Source organism: Dermacentor silvarum, chromosome 1 (assembly GCF_013339745.2).
Source record: "Dermacentor silvarum isolate Dsil-2018 chromosome 1, BIME_Dsil_1.4, whole genome shotgun sequence".
In the NCBI taxonomy this organism is placed as follows: Eukaryota; Metazoa; Arthropoda; class Arachnida; order Ixodida; family Ixodidae; genus Dermacentor; species Dermacentor silvarum.
Window position 1 is genome coordinate 14,444,748 of NC_051154.1, and position 25,140 is coordinate 14,469,887.

The window sequence follows — 25,140 nt, forward strand, 5'->3', positions numbered from 1 at the left end:
TCGTTTTCAAGAGCAAGAATGCAGTGCTCTCGAGTTAAGAGGTACGCAATGTTTGTTGACTCCACCTGCTCCCCTGTGGCCATTATGCACACTTACAACCATTCCATTTCCCCCAGAATACAACTTTCCTTTTTTTTTTCTTGCTTGGGTTGCCACGCGACATAATGTCATAATGGAGTTAAATATATAAGCATGCAGGCCCATTTCATAAAGCTTATAAAATGTGCTGTCCATAATCCATCTTTCATAGTCTTCTACTTGATTACTGTTCAATTTCACACCTTTAAGAACACTTTCACAAATTGCCTTTGACCCAGGGCACGTCCAAAGTAAATGACAGGCATCTGCTGCAGATGCAGGAGCAGAGCACTTCGACACTGGACAATGTCTTCGTATGGTTGACCCCTAGCACAAGTGACGGCTGGTGTAAGGGCCGTTCCAGCCCGAAGTCGCCGGAGAGAGACTTCGTCCACACGAGAAAGATTGTGGGGAAGGGAGCAGACACGCGGGGGAATCAGGGCACGCGTGTCACGCCGTAGGATGGATTTTCGGGCAATAAAAACAGAGCGGGGGTCAGAGGGAAGGAAAAGAGGAGGAGTTGCGGGTGTCGAGAAAGAGTGAGCAATACGACCCACAAGGTCACTGTTGTGGTCATGGCCAGTTGCTTGCACCCAGTGGACAGTAACATTCACACGTGTAGAATTGTGAATTTTGTGTGTCTGCTCACAAATACGCAATGTTTTCGTTACTTGTTTGAGATGCTTAACTGCACTGAGGATGTCAGTATAGATGTGGGCTTCATTGATGTTAGGTAAGTTGGCAACAGTTTCTGTTGCATCGTGTATAGCCTGCAGCTCAAATAATAAGGGGTCTGAAAATTACGTTGCATAGCTGCAAGTGGCTTGGATCTCGGGGTGCGTCGGACTTGAGAAGGCTCCTTTTGAGCTTACCGCCGCGTTCATGTATATCACACAGCGTCCCGTACGTACATACGATTATTTAAGTTGTTGCTATCGATTGAACCTGCCGGCGGAGCTTTGTCGTCTTGTTATTGGTTAGGGATTTATACTTCCATGGTGGAAGATTGTCCAAGTTCGCAGTCATGGCACAACCTCCATAGAAATAGGAATGGAGTGCTGCAACTGTTGGTATGCGGCATCTTTTGAGCTTTCTTGCTTGCTGTCACTGCTCATCGAGCTCAGAAATGGTGTTAAGCTGTGCGTGCTCTAGTAGCATAGGTACAGGTGTTGGACCCATTTGCTCACCATGTATCCCCTGTTCCACATTCCCTGGACCTTCTCTTCAGCTTGATAACCCCTTTTATTTATAATTTGCTGAAAAGCTAGGAAGTGACAATCATTTACACAGACTTGTTTATACCACTCATGCCAAAAACAATGGTAAAGATGACAGGGTGCTTGTTGCTCATCTCTTTTAAGGCCATACAACTTCATTATCAATGACAATGCTGGACTGAATCAGCTGTCAATGAGCCCAGCCAACAAAGTGGCCATGACTGTGTGTGTTGATACAGCCACTGCACGCTCGTGCAGGAAACACCACCAAGGCCGTCAAGAATGCATTTATTAATTCATTGCACCTATTTCAAAAGTGAAACATTTACATCTTGCAGTGGGACTGCTGTGCTGCATCAGTCCTTTACGCAAATGCATGCAGAAGTGTAAACAACACAGACTGGCGAACCACCACCACTGCGGTTTTACAACTCGGCTGTCCTGTAACAGAGCCATGGGAGGTGTGAGAGCATCTCCAGACTGCTCAACCTCAACTGCAGCACATATCACTCTGTCACAATCACAGTTGCCAGTGGACACGCAGCAGCATGCATTAAATTTGAATTAACAATTTGAATTAACAAGTTTGTTTACAAGTAGAGTTTTATGGACTCAATTTGAATGACTCCCCATAGCCCTGCCATAGTTATTCAATTGAACTACCCAAGAATATGAATTACATTCAAATTATTGAGCTTCCATTGCATTTTGCCAAGCCCTGACTATTCGCTTCACGAAAGGCAGACCTAATGACACAGATATACATGGTTCTTATGTCAACAGCGCACAAGGAATGGGGCCCAGGAAAGACATAAGCACTTTCCTTCTTCCCGAGTCCCGTTTGCTGTGTACTGTTAACTTACAATGGCTAACCAACTAGGCCCAATATTCACTTTAAATACGCTTACTTGCTGCTGTTTCAAACAAGAAAAAGAGCGAATAAGCATTAATGCCTACAACAAACTTGACTGGTTCCAATGAGCAATCTTTCTTTCACTATCACTAAGTAAAATTCGTTGTCACAACAAGAGTAAGCTTCCCAACAACCCAGGCTAAAGGTCTAGGTGGACATGACTGGCAATATGGCAGACAGCTGCTGGCCAAGTCCAAAGAGTAGGGAGAGCATGCCATTTTGATGCAATTAAGGTAAGCAAGAGTAAGGTCAAACACTATAACCTGGCACCCTGAATGAGCACCATAAACTTGTTCTTCTGCACAGCTGCTAAAAGCTGCAATTACTGATCTTAATACTCTCTCTGGCCCTTGGCGAGCTGTAAAAAAGCAGGCCAGCCAGAGTTCAACAATCACTGCTTCATTAACATCAACAAGCCAGTCATAAGCTGTACATATGGCCAATGCTTGGTGAACACAGGGGATCCTTTAGCCGTGTTTTCCGGCAGCTCAATGTGACCCCACAAAGTCATACATGTCATCTGCTAGCTTTAGGGTAATGTCCAGGCCCTCACAATGCCTTTGGAGAGAAGTTGGAATGCCTGAGAGACTGTGAAAAGCACCAGAAATACTTCCTGCCATCGAGGCTATGGTGTCGGTGTCACCGCCAACCGATATGGACAGCACGATGGCACGGACGAAAGGGTTCTCGGTCTTTGCAGGGAAGAAAACAAAACAGAGATGTTAGCAGCCATGCACAATTCAGTCTGCATAACAAGAGCATCCTACAGTTCAGGCTGAGATCAAACCACAAAACACACTATGAGTGACTGCTCAGGAAATTCTCACCTCACTCCCACTCCACTATTCAAAATTAAAATTGCAGTAAACCTACGTAATTTTAGATCACAACCTTGAACACCATAAATAAATTTATACAAGGTCATGCTACAACAGAGCCAATCATAGCTTAGCTAATATGCTCTGTCCTGAGTGATAAATTGCATGTTGGTGCTATCTGGTGTTTGCAACTCATATTTCCCCACTTCAGAACCCTAAAAATAAAGAGAGAGACGGTGGGGGGAGCGTAACACAACATTTCCTGCAATTGCTAGCTACTGTCACACTTTTTCCCATGTACACTTCTGCATAGCATTTGTTAACTGACCTGTTGGAGGCAGAACAAGGAAAGAAATCTATGTACGCATTCACTAACCTACGGCAAGAAATGAAGTCTTTTGCCCTCTTCCAAACAATCACTCTGCAACAGCAAATAAACTCTTTGGTTTGGAACAGTTAACAGTGATAAACAGCTTATTTTTGCCAACACCATCAACGTTTATACAATTATGTTACGCATACATAAATACAAAGACTTTTCTTGACACTGTCAGCATGAAAAGCAAACATGCAAGCCAAGCAAGCCACTTCACTGTGACGGTCGGCGTGATGCTGCTCGCCTGCAAAATGCCCTCGCACCACAGTTCCCAATCTCTCCAGTGGCTAAAGGGGTCCTGAACCACTCTGTGGGCTTGGTTAAAAAACACAGTCCGCAGATAGAATATGATGCTGTGAACATATCAGCCAAATTTTCCAGTCGTGCACATCACTTGGAGCTCGCAAGAGTGAGCACGGTCACCTTTTTCTCAAACACTCTCGTTTCAACAGAAGCCTTCTCACTGTTTTCGGGTCTCATCATATAGCAGATTCCCATACACTGCTGCTATTGGCAAATAGCTGACATCAATCAAGAAGGGTGCGTAGATCAGTGCGCTTCTCCCTACTGTTACTGTGTTTATCGATTGATGGAGTTTAATAAACAAGCTGCAAAAATCTGCATTTCAAATTTTGATAAGCATTACGTGCTAGTATATACTGACTATCGTCTGTTTACGCTCACCCGCGCGTACCTACCTAGCTCATTGTAACACATCAAAGGGATGAGACACCGTGAACTCAACCGTAAGCTGAGGCATAGTCTCCGAGTCTGGCGAGTCATAAGCACCAAAATCGGAGGTAGTGGCATCTATGTGAACATCTAAAATCAAATTTGAACTCCACACCACAATGACGTTCAGTAGGCGGGGCGTTGTGGACACCACCCCGCTCCACCGTAGCCTTCACAGTGCAAGGCATTCAAGGAGGATCTGGAGCACCGCAAAGGGATCAAAGGCAATCTTTGATAACTATGCTGCTGCTGAACACATTGAAGTACTTTTTGCTGCAAAGTATTTCTGAAATAGTCTATTTTAACATCGAATGCATCTCTCGGCTTTAAGTACTGGGCACTGCTTTACAGAATAGGAACACTTTCAACATAACTTCACTCTGTTAGTTGCTATTTCGTGTCAGAAACAAATTGTAGCCGATTTTTGTGGCACTGTGTGTCAATAGAGGCGAACAGCTTGACAAGGCTGATCGGACCAGTGGTGAACCAGCCCATAGGCGCCACCTGTGGCGCCACTGTGGCAGACATCGTCACACACAATCAGCACTACGATTCACTGCAGCCGTCCAGTCGCTTCGGACATCATACAACAACATCCAGACAGTGTGAGGCATCAAATATGACACTCCATCCTGTGAGGGCTGGTTGGAAATCACTCGTATGCAGCTGTTGGTACTGTGTGCATCCTACTTTTACGCTCGCAATGCGTTTTTTATGGCGGCAGCCAGTTACGCGCAAAGCCAAGGCCAAGCAATGCCAAGTCTGTAAGTTACTGTTTCACGCAATAACTCAAGGAAAAAAGCAAGTGTTACACGTTTGTAAAAAGTGAAGGCGAAAGCCTGTGTAGTGGGCCAGTGCCGTCAGCAACTTCACAGAGGGAGGGGCAGTATGGGAACGCTGGTACGATGAGCGGCATCGGAGCCAGCAGTGGGAGAAGACAACGACGAACACACAAGCAGTGGCACGCGCGCGAGGGGCAGTATAGGAACGCTGGCATTATGAGCAGCATCGGAGCCAGCCATGGAAGAAGATGACAACGAACGCGCGAGCAGTGGCATGTGCACGTCTCTATGACCACTTGACTTTTTTACTCACAGAAGCATCGCCACGGGGTTTTTTTTTTTTTTCAAGGTTGTTTGAAGGTCATTGTGCGATGAGGCACATAAGGCTTTCGCCTTAAAATTGGCACTGAGGCTTAACAATGCAATGCAACCCAGGAGGGCAAGTACAGCAATCAAGTTGAAGTCTTCAAGGGTATTAAAACAATGTGTCGGCGCAACAAAAAATGGCTTCAAATCGCAGTATACTGTATTTTCCAGAGTACAAGTTGCACCCTTGCATAAGTCGCACCCCCCTAAAAACAGCCACCTTTTCAGAAAAGTTAATAGATAAATCACATCTTTGTATAAGACGCATGCATTTCACACACTGGGGGTTCGCACGCACGTATCCTTGTCGCAAAATGCCGTACTTACCCGATTTTGACGTGTTCAGCTACTACACACCGCTGATGTATTTGATGTATTTTGACCACCCAAGACATGAGGCAGCCGATATCAAAGGCGCGATATCGGTCGAGCATCTCGCTCTCTAAACGTTCACTTGCGCTCTTGCTATCTCTCGCAGTGAGCCGACGCCGCGCTTTCATCAGCAGTTGTCAGTACGGCAAGGCAAGAGCGCAAATTTAACATCGCCTACTCAGTGATGTGGGAGCCAAAACAAACATTCAAAAAGCGAGATGCTTGTGCAGTCTCGCACCATTGGCAATATAATATAGAAAGGGCCAAAATTGTGCCGTGTTTCAACACGTACGACCTATTTTGCACCGTCTGCGCATACATAGGCGCGTAGAACGTGAGATTGTGCATGTCGGCAAGCACGCGTGTTCCGAGTGCTGCCATGTAACACCTGTCACCTTCAGTAAATTCCATACACAGTTGAACCCCGCAATAACGAAATCGGCGGGGAAACCGAAAAATATTGCTATCGCGAGAATTTCGTTATCACGAAAGAACACAGTACAAATAGGGAAATGGTCAGCAAAATGAAAATTTAATGCCAAAATTCAGTTAGCTTGCCTCGTCGACCTTTGCCATGTAGTAAATGCATAGATCTTCCTTCGCAACGCAACAAGTACCGTATTTGCACGTAAATTACGCAACCGCGACTTGAGGGGTGTACTTTCGGTCTCTACGAAAAAGAAAAAATACTGTATATATTACGATTATAACACGAAGTGATGCAACCCTTCCGTCGTGCATACCAGCATTACAGTTAATCGGGTCTTCTCGGCCTTTGAGCGAACACATACCTCCTTGGTACCGTGTTTATCAACAACGTAGCCGGCCGAAATGTCCAAAAAAATAGGCGTCTCGTCCACATATCCTATCTGGCCTATGGGGTAGTTGCGATCCCAACACATCTTGATAAAATAGCATTGAAACTCCAGTAGTTTTTCCTCGTATTCGGCCGGGAGATTTTGGCAGATCAAAGTGCTTCGGCGAAGCAAGAATCCGCCGGCGCAGCGCATAAACTTCTGCACCCAGGAGCGACTGGCCCTAAATGTGTCGCGAGGCACGCCGGCCTCACATGCAAGCTCTCTTGCTTTGAGCTGTACGAGTTCAACGTGCACAGGCACAAACTGCAGCCGCGACGTTTGCGGATGAATTCTGCCAGTTCATTCTTGACTGTTGGATAATGGCCATTCTTGGGTCCACGAAATGCTTTCCGAGTAGGTGCGGCTTGAAAGATGCGATCATGGTACTTCCTCCAGCCTAGAATGGTTGATTCACTCAGTCCGAGATGCCGCGCCGCATTTTAATTTCCTCTCTTTGGACAACAGGATCGCCCATTTCTTAAATGATGCGGTTTACAGAGTTTTACTGTTCATTGGAGTGGCTCAGTGACTTGCACAAAGCAGAAATGTAAGCACGTTAAACACACAACAAAGAGCTTAGTTGTTCTGGATAGTTTTCATCCATGGTTTCATATTGCCGTTGAGGCGCAATGCGATAGCTGCAGCATGCTCTAGCAGTGCGTGCATAGACTGTGATGCACACGAACGTCGGTGCCACAGTGCCTTCCTAGTGCGATCATTGTAGTTTAAAGCAGAGATCGGAAAAATCTGCGCTATATCGCATCACGAACTCGAAAATTCACGAACTCGCCACGTTCTAAGGATGGAACTTTTTGAAGAAAGAGACGGAAAAGAAAAGCTCACGTTATGTTCAGGTCATGCGTTTTGAACGCAATATTTAAAAAAAAAAAAACGTTATATTTGTGCAAATACGGTAGGCTATTGCGACAACCACCATCATGCGTTCTTAGGAACGTCCAAATCATGTCAAAAGCAACCAGCACATCCCATGCATTGGTCATCTTCTCCCCATGGCTTAATTGCACCCTGGGGTGTTGTCGGTTTCACGCACGCTGCTTACGACGGCCTCGTCGGTCAACGCTTTGTGAACGACCACATCTTCATCAACGCTAATAAAGTGATCGACACCGACGATATCGGGAACCTCACTGTTGAGGGAACAAAGCGTGTCCCATGCATCGGTCAGTGACTCGGGCACTACGCTCACGGCAGTGACCGTAGGGCCCATAGGGCGCCGCTATCTTTGTAAACAATGCAATATGATAGTACCTTACGCAATTTATATGTGAAGCAAAGGCATTTGAGCACATTTTGGAGTCTGCTGACCTTGCGCGAGTAGATAATGTGTGGGGAAACGTCCCGTCAATTTTTGTTGTTGCTGGATTGCAGTTTAGCAACATTTTGTTGTCGAGAAATACCGAGATTCATTGAATCCTATGGACGCTTGCCGGGGATAGGAAAATATTTCCTTGTCGCGAGAATTTCGGTATTTTATTGTTGTGGGTTTCACCTGTATAAGTCGCACCGTTGTATAAGACGCACCGACAAAAATTTTGGAAAGAAACCGCATCCTATACCCCGAAAAGTACGGTAGTCCACCGGAGAACTGTATAATCCGAACGTTCTAGGAGAAAGCGACTGGGTCATTATAATATGTGCTTACATCAATGAGAAACACTAAAGTAGAAAGCCTCAGAAGAACTGTCACCAAAATTAAAGTTGCATGGCCAACGTGGTGATGTGACAACGTTATGCGAACACGCCAAAACTTTGAACTGATGCACTATGAAACGTTTTCCATACCACGGCGGTAAAACAGAAAACTTATTCTGTAACTACATGCATTGGAAATGCGCGTATGACAATGAGATGGGGCGAAGACACGAGCTTTGTTTAAACACACCTACAAGCTGGTGGCTGCGCCATGATGCAAGTTTTCATTGAAGAAGCCATACAAAAAGAAACGCAACATAGTAAATGTTGCCCCATGTTCCAACAATGTGAATCCGAGCCCTTTATGCGTGTGTCACTGCGTATGCTGTTAGTGTTGACCAAGCAATTAAAACAAGTGAAAAGGTGGTCCTGTTGCAGCACCTAGGCAGCAGGCCACATGAGAAGCCGACGACGGAGCACTATCCCATAATTAAGATTCCCATCATGCGTTGCTGCGGCCACTTGGTGGCACGCGCCACTTTCCAAAAACGTCTATTGTGCTACATGCCATGGGTGATTTAAAAAAATTTGGTTATCAGTAAAACGAAACACACCATATAACTCTGTCGAACACTAAATAAACCAGGGACAGAACACAACAGTTGCAGGTGTGCTATCAGACAAAAATTGCATGTTGTCGATATTGCACAAGCATAAAAGTAAGAAAATTTACCGCAGAAACATACTGCGCAAGTTAATAAGACTGCACTGCTTTATACAAGCTCCTCCGTTGAGAATCCCTCGTTCATACCTGGAAGAATGGCAGTGGCTCATGTGATCTCAGGAAGGCATAGATGGCTGTCGGGACCGACTTGTGTGCCGAGACGTCATTGCCAAAGAGGGCAGCAACTTCTTCGGCAGAGAGATCCTGGGGTTCATCGCAGAGCACGCGCCTCATGTTTTGCAGTGATGTTGTGAATGGCTTGTCCACTGTTGGATCTGTTACCAGCCTGAAATAATTATAACCACAAAACACAAGTTTCCATTTAAAATCAATGTGATGATTTTGATATGAAAATGCAGCAAACGCTGTAGTAAGAAATGCTGCACAGTGTTGCGAATGAAATAATGGAAGCTGTGTCATTATTTCTAGCTGCAGCACAGTGCTGTGATACAGCTTGTTTTAATTAAGCAGGCTTATCAAAAAGTGACAATATTAGGATTTCAGCCACATACATGGCTATTGCTCAAATTTTCCCAGAAGTTTTATCATTCTAATGCTCACTTACAATAACAGCTGAAGTAAGTGGTTTGGCTATGAAGAAACTTGCCTGTGCAGTTCAATTTTAGATACCTTAACACAAAAAAATTTACAATTGCACAATATCTCCAGCAGAAAGCAAGATATTGTCACGTAGTGGTGATGGTGCCAGGCAAAAAGACAGCAAGGCAAAGTCGAACAATAAACTGTTACACTTTATCAGGCGAATTGTGCCCAATAAGCAAAGCAAACAATAACTTGGTGGAGGTGATGAGAGCAAGCACAGCTGGCGCCCATCCGTCGAATGCCACCGTACTGGCCGGTTTGTTATTTATACATCCAGCTGCAAACTTTCTGAATGTAGCACTGGCAAGCAAGTACATTGTAGAAAGTGCGAAAGTCTCGGAACATGCATGCAAGCTGATACAGTAGAACCCCGCTGTTACGTTACCGAGTGCTGCGTTTTCCCGGCTGTTACATCGTTTTCAGCCAGTCCTGGCATAGCTCCCATAGGACCCAATGCATTAGTAACCCCGCTGTTGTGTCGCAACTGTGGGCCCATTCCCGCATCCTGCGTTGCGAACTGCCGCCCCGCGCCAGCCCGAGCGGCCATGTTGACTTTCATGTCGCTTGGCTTGGTGGCTTGACGATGGGATTGGCCGCCCCAAAGTGCCGGAGCGACACCCTACAACGTATTTTCGGTTTCCGCCAGCAAAAGCATGGCCTTTGATATCCGTATTTGTTATCTCAGGATGGTGTCTATGACACGATGGGGGCCCTAAAATTGGTTTTGGCACATAGATGTTCCGTATAAACATCAAAACTGAGAGCTGGGCGAGTTGGTGTGGTTCCATCTTCAGAAAAACTTAGCGCGAAAAAGACGTAGACGAGCAAGAAATGACAAACACGGGCGCTGTGTTTGTTGTTTCTTGCTCGCTGTGTTTGAAATTTCTTGCTCGTCCACGTCTTTTTCGCGGCAGTTTTTTCTTAAGATGGCTCTATATAAACTCCAATGGCAATAACGTCGTCACCACGTGCCATATGTTGTATGTGCTAGTGAAAACTAGCGTGCGACGGGAGCCGACGACCACGGATAAATCTCGCGCACGCAAGAAAGAAAAGCAGGAAGGAAGTGCACCTTCTTCCCTCGCTCTCGAGGCACCGAGGAGAGGGGGGGAGGGAGAGGTAGCAGGCGGCGTTGTACTCTCGCATCAACTGCATACTGTGCGCAATCGCGCAGGCCTTATCTTGAAAGCGATCTGCGTTGGGGGCAAAGTCTAGGCAGTGTAGGTGCATCGGCGGCTCGTAGCTTTGTGCGTACTGTTTTTCTCGACACTCAGTTTGCATTGAAGCGACAGACAGCACGAAGGTCACATCGCTCGCTGCTGATGCTGCGCGTCCTCACGCCAGCGTTTGACAGCAAGTGCCCGTACTCATTGAGTGCGGTGTGTTAATGTTTGCCTGTGCGCTCTGACACCGTGCTTGTTAATACAGTTGATAAGTGAATGTTTAAAAGTTTATACAGTCGATAAAACTACTACCCTTACTTTGTATAGCTGTCTACTAATTTGCTATAGCAATCGATGCTTTGGCTTTCGGGCGAAACTGCGACTTTTCTTCAAATGTAAGAACTAAAATAAAATTGTGTGCAGCTCACCACTACTCTCATTTCTCAATTTTTCCAATTTCTACGCTCTTGTGTTTCCCGGCTCTTACATTTTTTTGTTCTTTTTTACGGTCCTGTGAAAAACATATCAGCGGGGTTCTACTGTATAACGGGTCCCACAATTCCAGAAAGGGAAAGTGCATGCAGGACATGCATTATCTGCTGGCATGTCTTGCATGAAAACAGAAATGCGATAACAAAGTGGTACTGCCAAAGCGCACAATCAAAACATATAATAAACGCACGCAGCAATCTCATTACTATACTCTGCAATGCCATAGTAAGGGTTTCTTCCACATGAGTCTTAATACTGTTAATCCACTTATTCTGCATCTGCATTTCTTCTGCATATATTTTTTTCTGTCCTCAGAAATTCAGCCATTCACGGTAGCTAAAATCTTTATTTCAACGTCTATATACAAGATGGTAGTGCATGGATAAAACATTTTTATCAGTTTAACAAAACACTGCTGGGAGAAGACTACTACTGATAGTTTGCATAAAGTAAGCCCGAGCATTCAGCAGTGTTCGCACAATAACAGCAGAGCTGTACAGTCAAACCTCAATATAACAAGCACTGATACTATAATGAATTGTCAACTAGAACAAAGTAAACCTCAACTGTTTATTGCCAATAACAAAATGTAATGAATAAATGCTTACAACAAATATTAAATACAGTCAACTTTCATCAATTCGACCCTGAAGGGACAAACGAAATTGGTCGAATTAAACAAGAGGCAGAAAGACCACCATACACACTACTGGTTCATTTGGCAGTAACTTGCCCTAATTCTAATATAAGCCCGAATGAAACAAGCACCCACTACTTATGGGTTCAAAGTAAAAAAAAACTAATGTAAAAATGACATTAGAGTGCCTAAACTATGTAGATATAAGAGCTCTTAAACAATGTATAAAACGTAGCATGCCTCCAATTCTAGCAATAAAGCGAAACCAGCGAACTTTATTTTCACAGAAGCGAAATTTATTTAATAGATGTCGATCGTCATCACTCTCAGACAACGTCTTATAGCTGTCTATGAAGAACTACAACTTCTCGTACTCCCTTCAGTTCATAGCGCATCTGATATTCCGCATTTATCAAATGACTCCACAACAATCGCAAATGGGATGGTACTTCCCACCTGGACTAGCCACTTGGCTATTTTGTTCTGCGATGCATGCAATTCTCCAGAGCACCCAGAACACGTGACACAACTTGTTGGTGATAGCTCAACATTGTGGCGATGCGCGACTCTCACGCGTCTCCTGTGGTCTGGCTTCACCGCGTGGCTAAGTGCTGGCGGGGGTCGTAGCGGTTGCGGCGCGTTGCCGAGTGTCGCGATGCTAACGCCACCGAACGGCGGGGTGACTTGGGAGAAAAAGGTCGAAGGCGCTCTCTCTTGGGCTTGGGATCAGCGGCCAACGCGCACGAACGCTTCGCGCGTGCGCCGGCTCGCTTCGCGCGGCTGTCGCGCGAGGCTAAGAGCAGGACACCGGTATAGACGAACATGGATCGTTCGAGCGCACCACCGTTCGCGTGACCGTACACGTGAACGACTAGGCGATGGTGTCATAGCATGGGGCGAACGTATTCGCTCGCTATCGGGTCGCGGTGAGTCAGACTTCCTTGATTTGTCGGCGCCCGTGTGAATGTTCTATTGGTTGTAATTCGGCTAGTGTGCATCAGTGTATGAAAGGTGCAATAAATGCCCTTTTGATTGTTTGCACTACTGGGTTGTCGTTCCTTTGTCCCAAGAGCATGTGTGAGACCCCACAACATGTAAAATAACTTAATGTTTGAATGCGCTTTCAGGGGTGGGACTGCCCAAAGTCATTTTGGAGCAATTTTTGGAGCAAGTAAAATTGCATTTTGGAGCAGTTTGGAGCAGACTAAATTTCATTTTGGAGCAATTTGGAGCAGACAAAATTTAATTTTGAAACAGTTTGGAGCAGGCCTATCTGAATTTTGGTGGAAAAATGGAATGTGGCCGCACACATTGAAACCACGACGAAACACAGAATAAACCAACACGAAGTGCGTACTAGAAGCGCGCATAGTAGTTAAAGCGTACTAGAATAACGAAGAGTGGGTCAAGCGGTGGCACGGCGCATGCTTTCTAGTAAAGCTGAAAATATCGGTGGCACTACGATCGAACTATATAATCCCGCACCAACGCTTATGATAGCGGAAAATGTTCTCAAATCAGGCGGTCCAATCGACGCTGTAGCAATTTCTGGGTTACCATATGTCACCGCAGACCCAGAGAGCCGCAATCAACCCTGGGGTGGTATAACGTAAAACTATTCCAATCTGCTTTTATTGTGATAGAAATTAAATGGACACTCTAGGTGTATTTCTGCCATCAACACTGCCGTGACGTTATGTATGAAGTCCATGGGTGATAACTTCGTCGCCGCGCCGTATGCTGTATATAGTATATGCGAGTGAAAGCGTACGAGGCTGAGCCGACAATGGCGGCTCAATCTCGCGCGCGCAAAGGAGCAAAGCGGGGAGAAAGTGCGCTGTCTTCCGTAGCGCACAAGGCACCAGGGGAGGGGAGGTAGGGGCATTCTACCGCGGCGGCTGCTGGGTATGGCACGACCGCGCGGACCCCATCTTGAAAGCGATTTGCGATGGGGACAGAAAGCAAGTGCTGAATGTTTCATTTGCGCGGTCTTTTCGTCGCTTAGTTCGCGTTGAAGCGATGCAGCACGAAGGCCAATTCTGTCGCTGCTATTGCCGCGCTTCCTTATTTCAGCGTTTTGACAGCGAGTTTCCGCGGTCATCGAGTGAGATATGGTCACGTTAGCTTGTGCGCCCGTGAAAACATGCTTGTTAATTAGCGAATTTTTACATGCTTTCACTGCAGGTAAAACTAACATCCTTACTTCGTACAGCTGTCTACTAATTTACTATCACAATCAATACTGCACCTTTCAGGAAAAACTGTGACTTTTTATTCCAAATCCACGATTAGCCCTTCGTGATAGGTCAAAATGGCTCAGGCCTCGTCCATATGGGCTTAAATACAGATTGGAATAGTCTTGCTTTTTACCGGCGCTGAGGACAGAGACGCCCACCAGCTGAACCTGCTGCAGCACACGTAGTTCGCTCGCGGTGCCCTCAGCTTACTTTTTGTCGTTTTGTGCCTGAGCTAGGGTGCGCCGCGCAACTCGGCCCACTCAATCGTATTAAGTACACACTAAATACAGCCGCCCTGGTCATCCCGACAGCAGCGACAACAGCCGGGAGAGGCCGCGCGCGGGCCTGGCACTTGTCAGAAGCGCCGAAAGTCTAGTGTTATAAGCGCGAAAATGACGAGAAACTGCGGGAGGCACCGTCACGCGGTGTATGAATGGCTGCACTCTTTTTCGGAGAACAAATCAGCTCACTGTTCACCGCCACTTCCGGAGCACACATTGTGAAGCCGTTCTGCACAATTTTGGTAAACTTTCTGTGTTTGGCGCAGTTTGGCGCAGGAATGTGCGTTTGTATCAAAATGGCACAATCAGCGCAGGAGTCCCACCCCTGCGCTTTCATAGTCCGACTGAAAGCGGTGCACCACCGTCACCATGCTATGTGGTGTTTTTCTGTCATCATCCATGGTCGCCAGCGTGTGGTGGCAATGGCGATGACGCTGACTAGGCTGGCTTTGACGGTAGGCTGTTGTGAACACGGTTTTGGTTTCCTATTGCATTGCACCGCCCAAGCAATTAACAGACAAATTTTCTTTTAAAAAAAAATGCACGGATTAGAATTGGTTAACTACTGTAATAATGCACAGTGAGCTATCATATTTGTTTTAAAATCTTCCTGGGAGATGGCGTGTTTGACGCATTCACTGTACCCTAAGCGTCGCCAAGGACACTGCCGCTATTGGAGTTACCTCTGTGGTCACCATTATGGTTGGTCACATGCGTCATGAACAGCCAAGTTCGAATTATCTGGCGAAGGTTATTTCAGGATTGAAATAACCAAAGCTTGGTCCCATAGAAATGTATTGACCCTTTACACGGAGCAGTTTGTTCCCGAGAAATGAGATGACGCTGGCGCACGATACGTTGCCTCAGCGAAAGCTCACGAATACGAAACCATTACCACTTTTTCCCTGTTTCTGAGCGATCCAGCTGTCGGAAATGCAACTGGGTTTTCGCTCACACACTGTGCTAAATTCATGCTGCAAAATGTCGAGTGGTGAATTGAAGACGTGTGCAGTAGTTGGCTGCAAAAATAGTGACTGGCATATTAAGGAATGGAATGAGTACGTGTGACCAAGTTCACTGACCGATGCTACATATGGACAATCTCTGTTGCCGGCCCTTTTCGATGTACGGCTTTTCTCGTGGATAAAAATATTCACTTATGCACCAGTGTTGTATCGCTAACCTCCAGAGAAAGGACTTCAACCCCAGAACGTCGGCAAGAGTGAGTACCACTCGTGAAACAAAGACAAAGGGAGTAGCGCCGCTTCCTGGCATAGTAAGTTTCGCGCACGTTATCTACACATATCGACCCCAACTCTCAACCCTGCAAGCTTATGCACACTCTATCGCCAATCTATTAAGAATACGTGAATGATCGCACACTTGAATCAGTGCGCCAAAGCATGGGTGACAGCGACTACACCGACAGCACACGAATGGTCAAAGTTGAATGTTTCGTGACGGTCCACAGGAGTAAGCGAGTTACTAGCGATAACACATCTTTGTTACAAGCTATTACAAAGTACAGAACAACTATGTTCCAAGCCTTCTGTGCAGCAAGAATAAATATATTGCAACTGAGCACACCTGCGAGCGATTTGGCAGAAAATAGTAAGGTAGTGACCTCACCAATGAACTTCACTTAGTCAGAAACATGACAAGCCACTGCTTCAAAGTATTTGCCAAATAAAGAACAAAGAGCAAGACGCACTGATCCTGATTCAATTCATAAGCCGAAAGCTTGGATAGCTAACATTTCTAGCCTCGTTTTTTGAACAAGCACCATATACGCTGCTCGCGCCGTTTGGACAAAGCTTAATGAGCTTCGAAAGCGATTTTATATGTCCTCTGAAGCTGTGGCCAAAGCTTCGTGTCGACAAACAAGTCAGCGTTTACGATAACTCCCGAAACAAAGGTTTCCTGAGCCGCACCGGGCATCATGTAAATGAATTGTAAACACGGAGGCAACGGAGGGAGCTGAGGCAAGCAATGGACGCGTCACCACGTGATCAAACATAGCAGCGCCCACAGGATCGTCGCGAAAAGGGTCAATAGGTGCCGGTCAGGACCTTTAACTGGAGTCGAAATAAAAGTCTACTGTATAACAAAGGTATTTTCATGTTGGATAGGGCTTCGTTATAGTGAGGCTCGACTGTATAGCCCTATGCTACAGCATGTAACTGGATCAATGATTGTAGTTTAGTACAGAAGACTGTTTGCTAAAGTTTCTCAGCCAACCAAGCCTGCCTGTTATCACCGTTAAGAGGTGTGCTTATAATGCTATGTAATAAACATGCTGCTGGCCAATGCCTGTGACAGTATATAGTATTTGCCAGAGCAAGCAAAGCATAATAAATACCAACATTCAGCACACCCGGATTAAAACACAACAAGGTAAGTGCTATGACAGTTGATTACACACATAATAACCTGTGTCCATTCATCTTGTACTTATGTGCAGCTACCAATAGTACTGTGAAGAAAATTATTACTGAAGTAAATAACCAAAGTTACACAGCAAAGGTAAGTATGCAAGGCATATGCAGCATATGCAAAATGCGTATGTACACATGTGAGGTTCAACTGCTTTAAAAGATGATGAGAAATTTGCACAACTGCATATCTTAGAAAACTAATCACATATGTTATACAGTGCTTAAAGAAATGAATAACTGATAAAAACAACATAGAACAAGCACTTGTCCTGCATTCTTATTTTTTTGTCTGTTGTCCAAGTGTGTTGTCCATGTGTGCTGTGATTACATCAAACCACAGAGGTTCCTACAAATATTACTAGAGGAAACTCTGGTGTTCATGTCTATGGGTGCTGCAAAGATGGTGGTTCTGCCAGCAGGGGAGTGATGGTTAGTACATGGATTTGCCTAAACTTCATACTTCGGGCTTCGAATGGCTTTGTGACTTCACAAATTGATCATCTTCAACAAAATATTGCATTACAAAGGCAACAATTTGCAGCAGTTATGCATGTATGCAGAATCTTACTGCCTTCTGCATTTAGAAAACAAATTTTTTACTTCATTCTTCAAGATATGGGCCAATAAAGGCAGATGCAGCATAGTAAATAAAGCCACAAGAACGCCTCAAGCCTCCAATATGAAGATAGACAAATTTGTGTACACTAACCAACATTCCCACGGTAGCCGAGTGATCTCAGTGTCAGAGCTGTCTCTAGCATTTTCAGTAGGAAACTGTGCTCCAAGCCAAATAGCAGGCCAGTACATCATACATCCTTAAAAAGATAACTAAACACACCCAAACTCTGTGAAGCAAAGGACCTTTCACCCTTACTTGGTCCCTTTTGACTCTATGGTGTCCATCTGCTCCAAGAGAAAGTCCAGAAATGCAGCTTTGTTGAGGGGTACCTGGGCATCTGATGTGACAGCACGGTGCACAGCTAGGCACTGAAGGACAGCTCCATTGTAGCCATTCTTGTGAGTGTGTGTGATGCGTGCCTGTTTTTCAGCCACCTGCAGAGGCACGGATAACAAGATTATTCCAATGTGTGCGCTAACTTTCTGCTCCCTACAAACATACCTTGGCTACTTAAAGGAGACTAAGAAGGATAGACTGCTGGGCGAGCTGGTAATGTATGATAAATAAAGGAGTGCTAAAGACAAAAGATGAGAACAAGAAGGCGACTACAGGAGCAACAACACAAAGCACTGATGTTGTCGTCTTCTTGTTCTCGCCTTTAGTGCTCTTTTATTTGTTTATTAACGGAAACCTGCAACACTTTCTTGAAAATAGCCAATAAACTTGCTAGGCAATACAATCAACGAATGTCTGAGCTAAACATTGTTGCTGTACGTGATGCTGGGAGCCCACTATTTTGCCTGAAACGATGTCCTGTCCTTTCCTTCAACTTTTGAAAAAGTGCCTCCACATGCTCTTTTGTAAGGATACACATGATGGTGAGGGCTACTGGGTGTATTTCTTTAAGTGGTACAACTAAGCAGTGCCTCCAGCAGAAGCAAAAGCAGAGAACTCTCAGCACTGATGGGGTGGTGGCCCCACCTGATTGTGGAGAATGAGCCACTGTGCCGATACTATGTCTTCCAAGATAGGCTGGGCAATGGAGGGGTTTAGAGTGTAGAAGGAATAACATAAAGAGAAAGGCTGCAGGCATATGGCAGCGGCAACATTTGGTTACCTGAAACTCCATTAATGCAACGCACATTCAAAAACTGTTTGTAGAAAAATATGTGTGAGAAGATGGCTTTTAAGAGGGACAAGGGCCACTTGGGCTTGTTGGACACAAGCTCTTCCGTTGTCTTGCCTTCTCTGTCCCTGTCTCAAGTTTGGACTATTGCTCCGACGATTTTAATAGGGAGCTTAAGGTTTTGCATACTCACAGTTAGGAGATGCAAACCACTGGGCTTTACAAAAGAATGCAGAAAGGTATACAAAAGAATGCAAAATGACTACAAAAGAATGCAAGCCAGGTGTGGGGCTTTGGATACGCAAAGATGCTTGAGGGCACCATTTCTAAAGATCCCTAGTACCTGAAATATAACACAACTTTTATAAAAGGTGTTACATGGTCCATTTGGGTGTGTTTGAAGAAAGCAAACTAAACTTGAACGAAGTGTAAATGGACAAGGCATTCATATGACAATAAAGTGAAGTTTTGTATATTAAAACACTAATGTAACACAAACATTCACAGAAATATATATCACAAGAGATACTAACCTTGCTCCGAGTAGTGCAAGGCTAGTATCACAGCACCAGTTTACTATTATTTTTTCCCACATACCTTCAGAATATCTCTGTACAAGCACAAACAGGTGCCAACATTTGCATCATTTTCTTTTTTACAGTGCAGGAGGAAAGAAGCAACTTTAAGCTAAGAAAGGCACTTTAGAAACTCAAGAAAGATGTAGTACCATATTTATTTATTTATTTTGCGCTAGCCCCTAGCATAGACTGCTGCACACGTTGGGATACTAAATGCAGGCTGGAAAGTAAAATTAAATTAATTTCTGCTTTGGTAACTTCAATATCACAAACAACAGGTAGAAAACTTCTAAAGAAGCAACACAGTGCAGATGGACAGGGAACACTATGGGAAAACAGCACAATATAAATGTTGCATCCATGTTTAACTTTAATCAATAAAAATAAACATTAGCAGGTAGGTCACAGAAGTTTCATTACAGGGGGATATTAATACCAAAGTCCACACTACGCATGAAAAGAATGAATCTCAACTGTATCACAATATACAATTTATCTTAACTTCTTATATATATATATATACAAGCAGATCTTTTTGTCCACGCAGTCAGAAGTGGGAAGACAGGCACAACCTGCACAACTAATTGCAACGGTCAACTGGTAGGGGCGTGCACACACCAAACATTATGAATGACAGTCAACAAGTTCTAGTAATTCAACTTGTATTTTATATGCAAATGATAGTTTCAGTATTATTAAATATTTAGCCTGCATATCAGGACATACAATTACTAGAGCCTGCATAAGGCCAACATTCATGCTAATAGTGGCTAATAGTGGCAGTGTACATCCTAAAGCAGGCTCAGCAAGGTACAATTAGCTACTCCTGACCTCTCTCACTGCACAGAATGCACATCTTGGGAATGTCTGTTGAGTGAGCATGCATCGATTATCTCTCTCTCTCTAGCGTGTGCGTGCACGCATGTGTGTGATGTATGCACATTTTTATTTATTTTTTTTACAATGGCTTACACTGGTCTATGAAGGTTTGCTTGTTGTTTAGATTGCTCACAAATGTTTGATCTCTACTAATGAAGTTTAGTCTGATCCCCTTTGTGAAGCTCAGAATGCTTGCTCAAGTGATGTGTTGTTCAGTTTGTTATCAGGCAGTGCTTCCAGAGCAGAGGTAATCATGCTCAATTCAAGTGCAAATCATAACTCATCAAGCTACATAACTATATGAGGTTGTGTGTAATTATGCTGTTCTATTATTTCTCACTCTCATGCTTGTGCAGAGTGCTGTAGCCTGTTGCATCTCCCTCAGTCTCATTCTTAGCAGTTAAGTGTACATTAGTTTACTTTTACTTTAGACCTATATGTTTTTAGGGACATAAGTCAGCCATTTCATTGTCACTTCCCTCGTTTTTAGTCATACAGAACAGTATTTGGCATGCAATCTGACACTCAAACTTAAAATTTTCCTAATATTCACATAATCTGATCAACAAAAGATCACCATTTAATGCTGTAATTACTGAGTTCAGGTCATATGTTCATACTGCTGATTTGAAGCCCATCAGCCAATACCATCACATTGCGTAAAATCTTTATATAGTGACTGTGTATCCCCATCTTGTTGTCAGAGGTTGCATTGCATCTGTTCCTATTAGACAACCAGCAGGTTTCATGCTTTGTAAGAAGTGAGATATAAGCAGATGATATGGCAATAGCAGTAATACCAGGCTGTCGCCACCATAGCAGCAATGGATTGCATGCACTTAGAGTGGACTGATACGTGAAGAAATGGCGGGAATAACTATAAATAAATCAAACAGTTGGTGGGATTTTATGTCACACAGCCAAAACTGGGCTGTGCGAGATGCTGTAGCGGGGACTCCAGATTAATTCTGACCATGTCAGGTTCTTTAATGCACCATAAGTTTTCCACACACAAGCTTTCTTGCATTCCACCCACATAAGATGCAGCTCACATGACCAGATATCAAGCCTGCTACATGTTGTGCTCGGTAGCAGAACGTCATAGCCAGTGAGTTACTATGTCTACAAGTTCCTCTGAAGCTACCATGCCGGGGGACAACACACAAAGAGCTAGCTAGAACTGTAATTTTAATGTGGCTACCTCAAGGCACAACTAAATTAGAAAGAATTTAACAGAACGGCCATGGATAACAACAATGATCCAAAGTCACAATATAAATTAGGGTAGGGCAATTGATCGTTTAACTATTCAATTAATTGATTAATGCATTAACACTGACTGCCAGATTTCTTTTGTTACTGCTCCTCACGAGCATTTCATACTACACAGAAGCTTGTTCTTCGTCATCGCTTTCTCCAAGTTCAGAATTCATAAACAGTTCACAAATTCTTTCATGGTACAGAAATGCAGGCGTGCAAAACACGGTACAGGCTCCCGCCGGCAGTGCCTGAATAACATGTAAAGTTGATACATGCCGGAGCATCTGCTATAGTGCCATCCCGCATGCTTCAATTTTCGTTGTACTACCACGGAATTTCAGTTGGTTGCAGCAGTTTTACACAACAGTGCTTGTTCTTTAGCAGAGTACTATGTTGGCCTAGTTGGTGCATAAAAAAGGTGTGTGGCACTAGGTTCAAATCAACAGAAGAAATAAGACAAGACTCCTGTTATTTCTTCTGTTAATTTAAACCTTGTGTCACACATCATTCTTAAGCTATACGAGAATATCCGATTCTTCTCTGTGCCAATTTGGGCCAGATTTTGCTCTACGTACTATCGTAGAAATAGAAAGCATGGTAGCTTCTACAGAAGCTCAACGGTCATTAAATCCTGGTGGCAAATATATGTATATATATATATTGTACATAGCGTATTGTATATATGTAGGCATAGCGTGCATATATATGTATAAATAACAATTTCCATTTGCAAGTGTCAAGCAGTCGAATACTAGAAGTGAGATATATACAATTAATGCAGCCAGTCATATGCCTGTGGCACAGCAACATATCTCGTAAATCTACGGCGTTTAGTTGGTTTGAGCATTTGAACATCTTGCCACAGATGTTCGAGATTTACTGGTACATTTATTATTTTTGTTTGGTTGGTAACAACTTCATTGAGGTCCTGCAGAGCTTTTGCCAACGGGGCCTTAGGTCTCCCACGTGGGGACGTCGAGGTGTTGCCTCGCCGCCGCCTCGCGAGCCTGCTGGACGGCCCAGAGTTGATCGCCGAGGCTGGGGCTGCGCAAGGCAGCTGCCCACCGCGGAGGAAGGGTTCCAAAATTAGCACCGTGTGGGCTTTCGTTACAGTCCCAGAGCTTGTGAGTATTATTTTTGTTATTTTACTTTCTCAAGGACAATGTGTGCAGACGCCTGTATCGCACTGTTCGGTTCAGTCAGATGGTTATCTTTTGCCAGCTGAAATGCGACTACAAACTGTGCAAAACTTTACGCTGCAAGTATCTTCCTCAAACTTACCAGCAACACTGTTGGTGGACAAAACTCTGTAGCGGCTTTTCTAGGTTTTATCAGCACGCCCCTTTATTAATTTCTCACATAAGAAGCGTATAGTGCTGCATAGTTGTGTCACGTTCGCATGCGCCCCAGTGGACCATAACACAGACAATAAAACTTGCTATACTCTCATGTTTTATTGCAGCCGAGGCCCAATAAGAACAAAATTAAACAAAAAAGCACGAAACTAATGGGTATATTTTTGTGTTATATACAGTGCATTTGACGTCATTTTACCGCCTGTTTGTATCCATGTAGTAGTCAAGACCGTCTTTATTTAAGCTATATGATAAAAAGAAAAAACGAAACAAGTCAAATACTTTTTCACTACAAGCAAATGCCTTCACCAACTGTAATCCAGCCGTAATTTGAATGCCGACATTGTTTGACAACACGCTAACTTAGTGATAACAAAATTCAACGGAGGGATGATTGTAACATATCATTGTGTGGAAAAGAATGCTCAATAAATGAAAAAATGAAATGAAATAATCCATTCAGGATGTCTTAAAAAAAAAACCTTTAACCTGTTTAATTTTACATAGACCAGGTGTTGTCACTGCATTCTGAACAAACAATCCGGGCAAAACAAGTAAGAATCTTGGCATTGGCTGGATATATTCCACAATGATGAGCATATTAAAAATCATCTAGGAGGCCCCGAGCAAGTTTGTTTTTGTTCTAATACGGTAGTCAGAACTATTCAATAGTTATCAAAATCAAAATAAATAAATAAATAGGCAATTAAAATAAACATCCCAAATGGGGATATAATATCGCCGCGTGCACTCTCACCGCGGCGAAGGGATCTTGCATGATCCCACTTTCGATGCAAGTTACCATTGCAGTGCCGGCGCTTCCAGTGATGGGCCTCGTGCCCCAATAATGATCTTTCAGTTGTCCTTCTCCCTGTGTCATTGTTTTGCACCACCTGGATTTTCATACCATAAATCTTTACCAACTTCTTCAGCTTTCTGTCATTCACAACTGCCTTCACCTGTTTAAAGTGTGGACAGACACTTCAGGTCTACATATGCAGGTTCCTTATATGAGTGCTGTGCTATGTATGAGCTATTTGGCAAGACAGCAGCAACAGCCACAATCAGCAAAGTCTGTGAGGGTTTGCTAATAGCGCTTCACTTTAAAATCTCCCAAGATGTAATAGGACAAGTGAGAATTTAACAGCAACAACCCCAATACTTCAATGCTGTGAACTTATCGCAAATGTGAAAGAAGAATCATGTTGCAATCAATCAATCAATTTCACAGAAAAACAAAAATGTAAAGGCAAGCATAAGAGAATGCCAGCTGGACTCACAGAAATCATTTCAGCCATATTTTTGTGACAAAACAACGCCACAGGAGCTACCCTCATTGCACCACCATTTCCATACGACCCGGTGCCTTCAAATTGGCTCTTGGCAGGTCCAAAAGGATCCTCAAAGTTGCCTTTCTTGAGGGCATGGAACACATCAACAACATTAGGGCCATAGCCCCGCTTGGGCTGCTCGAAGTACTCCGAGGTGAACCTGTAACAAAAAGTTCTCTTAAGTAAAAATTTGTTTTAGGAGTCATTTTAGCCACCCTGACTAGGCTGAATGAAATAGTATAGGCAATATACTCTTCAACTTCTCCAGACATATTTGCATAGTTTACAGCTTAACTGTACTATATGACGTCCAACTTCTAAAAAGCACAACGTTTCAGTGCACGACACATTCTAAACTGGCAAGCAAACACATTCTAAACTGGCAAGCAAGCATTGCATACGAGCAGGCGAACATTGCAGAGCTGAAGCTGCGTCGAGGAAGATCTAGAGGTAAAACTGACAAAGTAGTGATCACCTTTGGGCAAGGTCACTGGCATGGAATCCCTTCTTTTCGATGAGAGACGTCGCCAAGCACCGTGTCATTGCAGTATCATCGGTGTAGGGACGAAAAGGAAGCAGACCTGAAGCGAGTGCATTATTCATTCGCGTTGGTCGACCTGAATGCGAAAAATGGCTACAGCACTTGCACATTTGACGCACGCTAAAATAACAAGCATGACATCTCCTCTAGATTTATGCGTGACCCACACTTCCAGACGGGCACATACCAATAGGTGTTTAAGCAAGGCGCAAAACTACTCAAGACGAATTTCCCCAAGGTAAACACACTATCGCACGAATGCACATCACTGCACCGCGCAACCGTGTATTAAGTGTCCAGTTAGTAAACACTACGTCGTTCACTAGTTGAAATGGACTACTACTCGAACGTACTACACCGCTGCGATGATCACTTGAGTCCAGAATACGGTTCACCTTTCGCAGATTCATCGAGGAGCTTTGAGACATAGGACGTGAGCACAGACTTGGATATGGGAAAGTCCCCTTCGAAAGGCGCTCCCAGACAGTCGCCGAGGAGAGAGCCAACGAGGCAACCTCGAAACTTGCCAGCGAGTGAGCACACAGAATTGGTCACGGCAGACATTTCGGTACGAACGGATTGTACCTCCTTCACAAACCGACAAAACAACGTAGCTCTCGGCACTTGTGGTACGCCCTCTCCAATATTTTGTACCTTGCTTCGCGAAATGTAAACGCGGGCAACGGCGCCGTTTCACAGTGGCCAAATCCCGAAC

General features: G+C 44.3%; 1 protein-coding gene across 1 annotated transcript; it reads right to left on the bottom strand.

Moving 5' to 3' along the window:
• Nucleotides 1–1,566: 1,566 nt before the first annotated feature.
• Nucleotides 1,567–25,140, bottom strand: LOC119457149 (ADP-ribosylhydrolase ARH3). Its single transcript, XM_037718944.2, has 6 exons — nucleotides 24,821–25,140; nucleotides 24,360–24,465; nucleotides 23,834–24,044; nucleotides 17,611–17,789; nucleotides 8,976–9,174; nucleotides 1,567–2,900 (listed from the first exon to the last, which is right to left on the bottom strand). The coding sequence occupies exons 1-6, from the start codon at nucleotides 24,987–24,989 to the stop codon at nucleotides 2,697–2,699; spliced, it is 1,068 nt and encodes a 355-aa protein (XP_037574872.1). The 5' UTR covers nucleotides 24,990–25,140; the 3' UTR covers nucleotides 1,567–2,696.

Coding starts and splice junctions, on each gene's coding strand:
- LOC119457149 (XM_037718944.2), bottom strand. CDS start 24,989: ATGTCTGCCGTGACCAATTCTGTGTGCTCACTCGCTGGCAAGTTTCGA. Junction 24,466..24,820: donor CCTCGATGAATCTGCGAAAG/GTGAACCGTATT, acceptor CACTCGCTTCAG/GTCTGCTTCCTTTTCGTCCC. Junction 2,901..8,975: donor AGCCACTGCCATTCTTCCAG/GTATGAACGAGG, acceptor TTCCCTGCAAAG/ACCGAGAACCCTTTCGTCCG.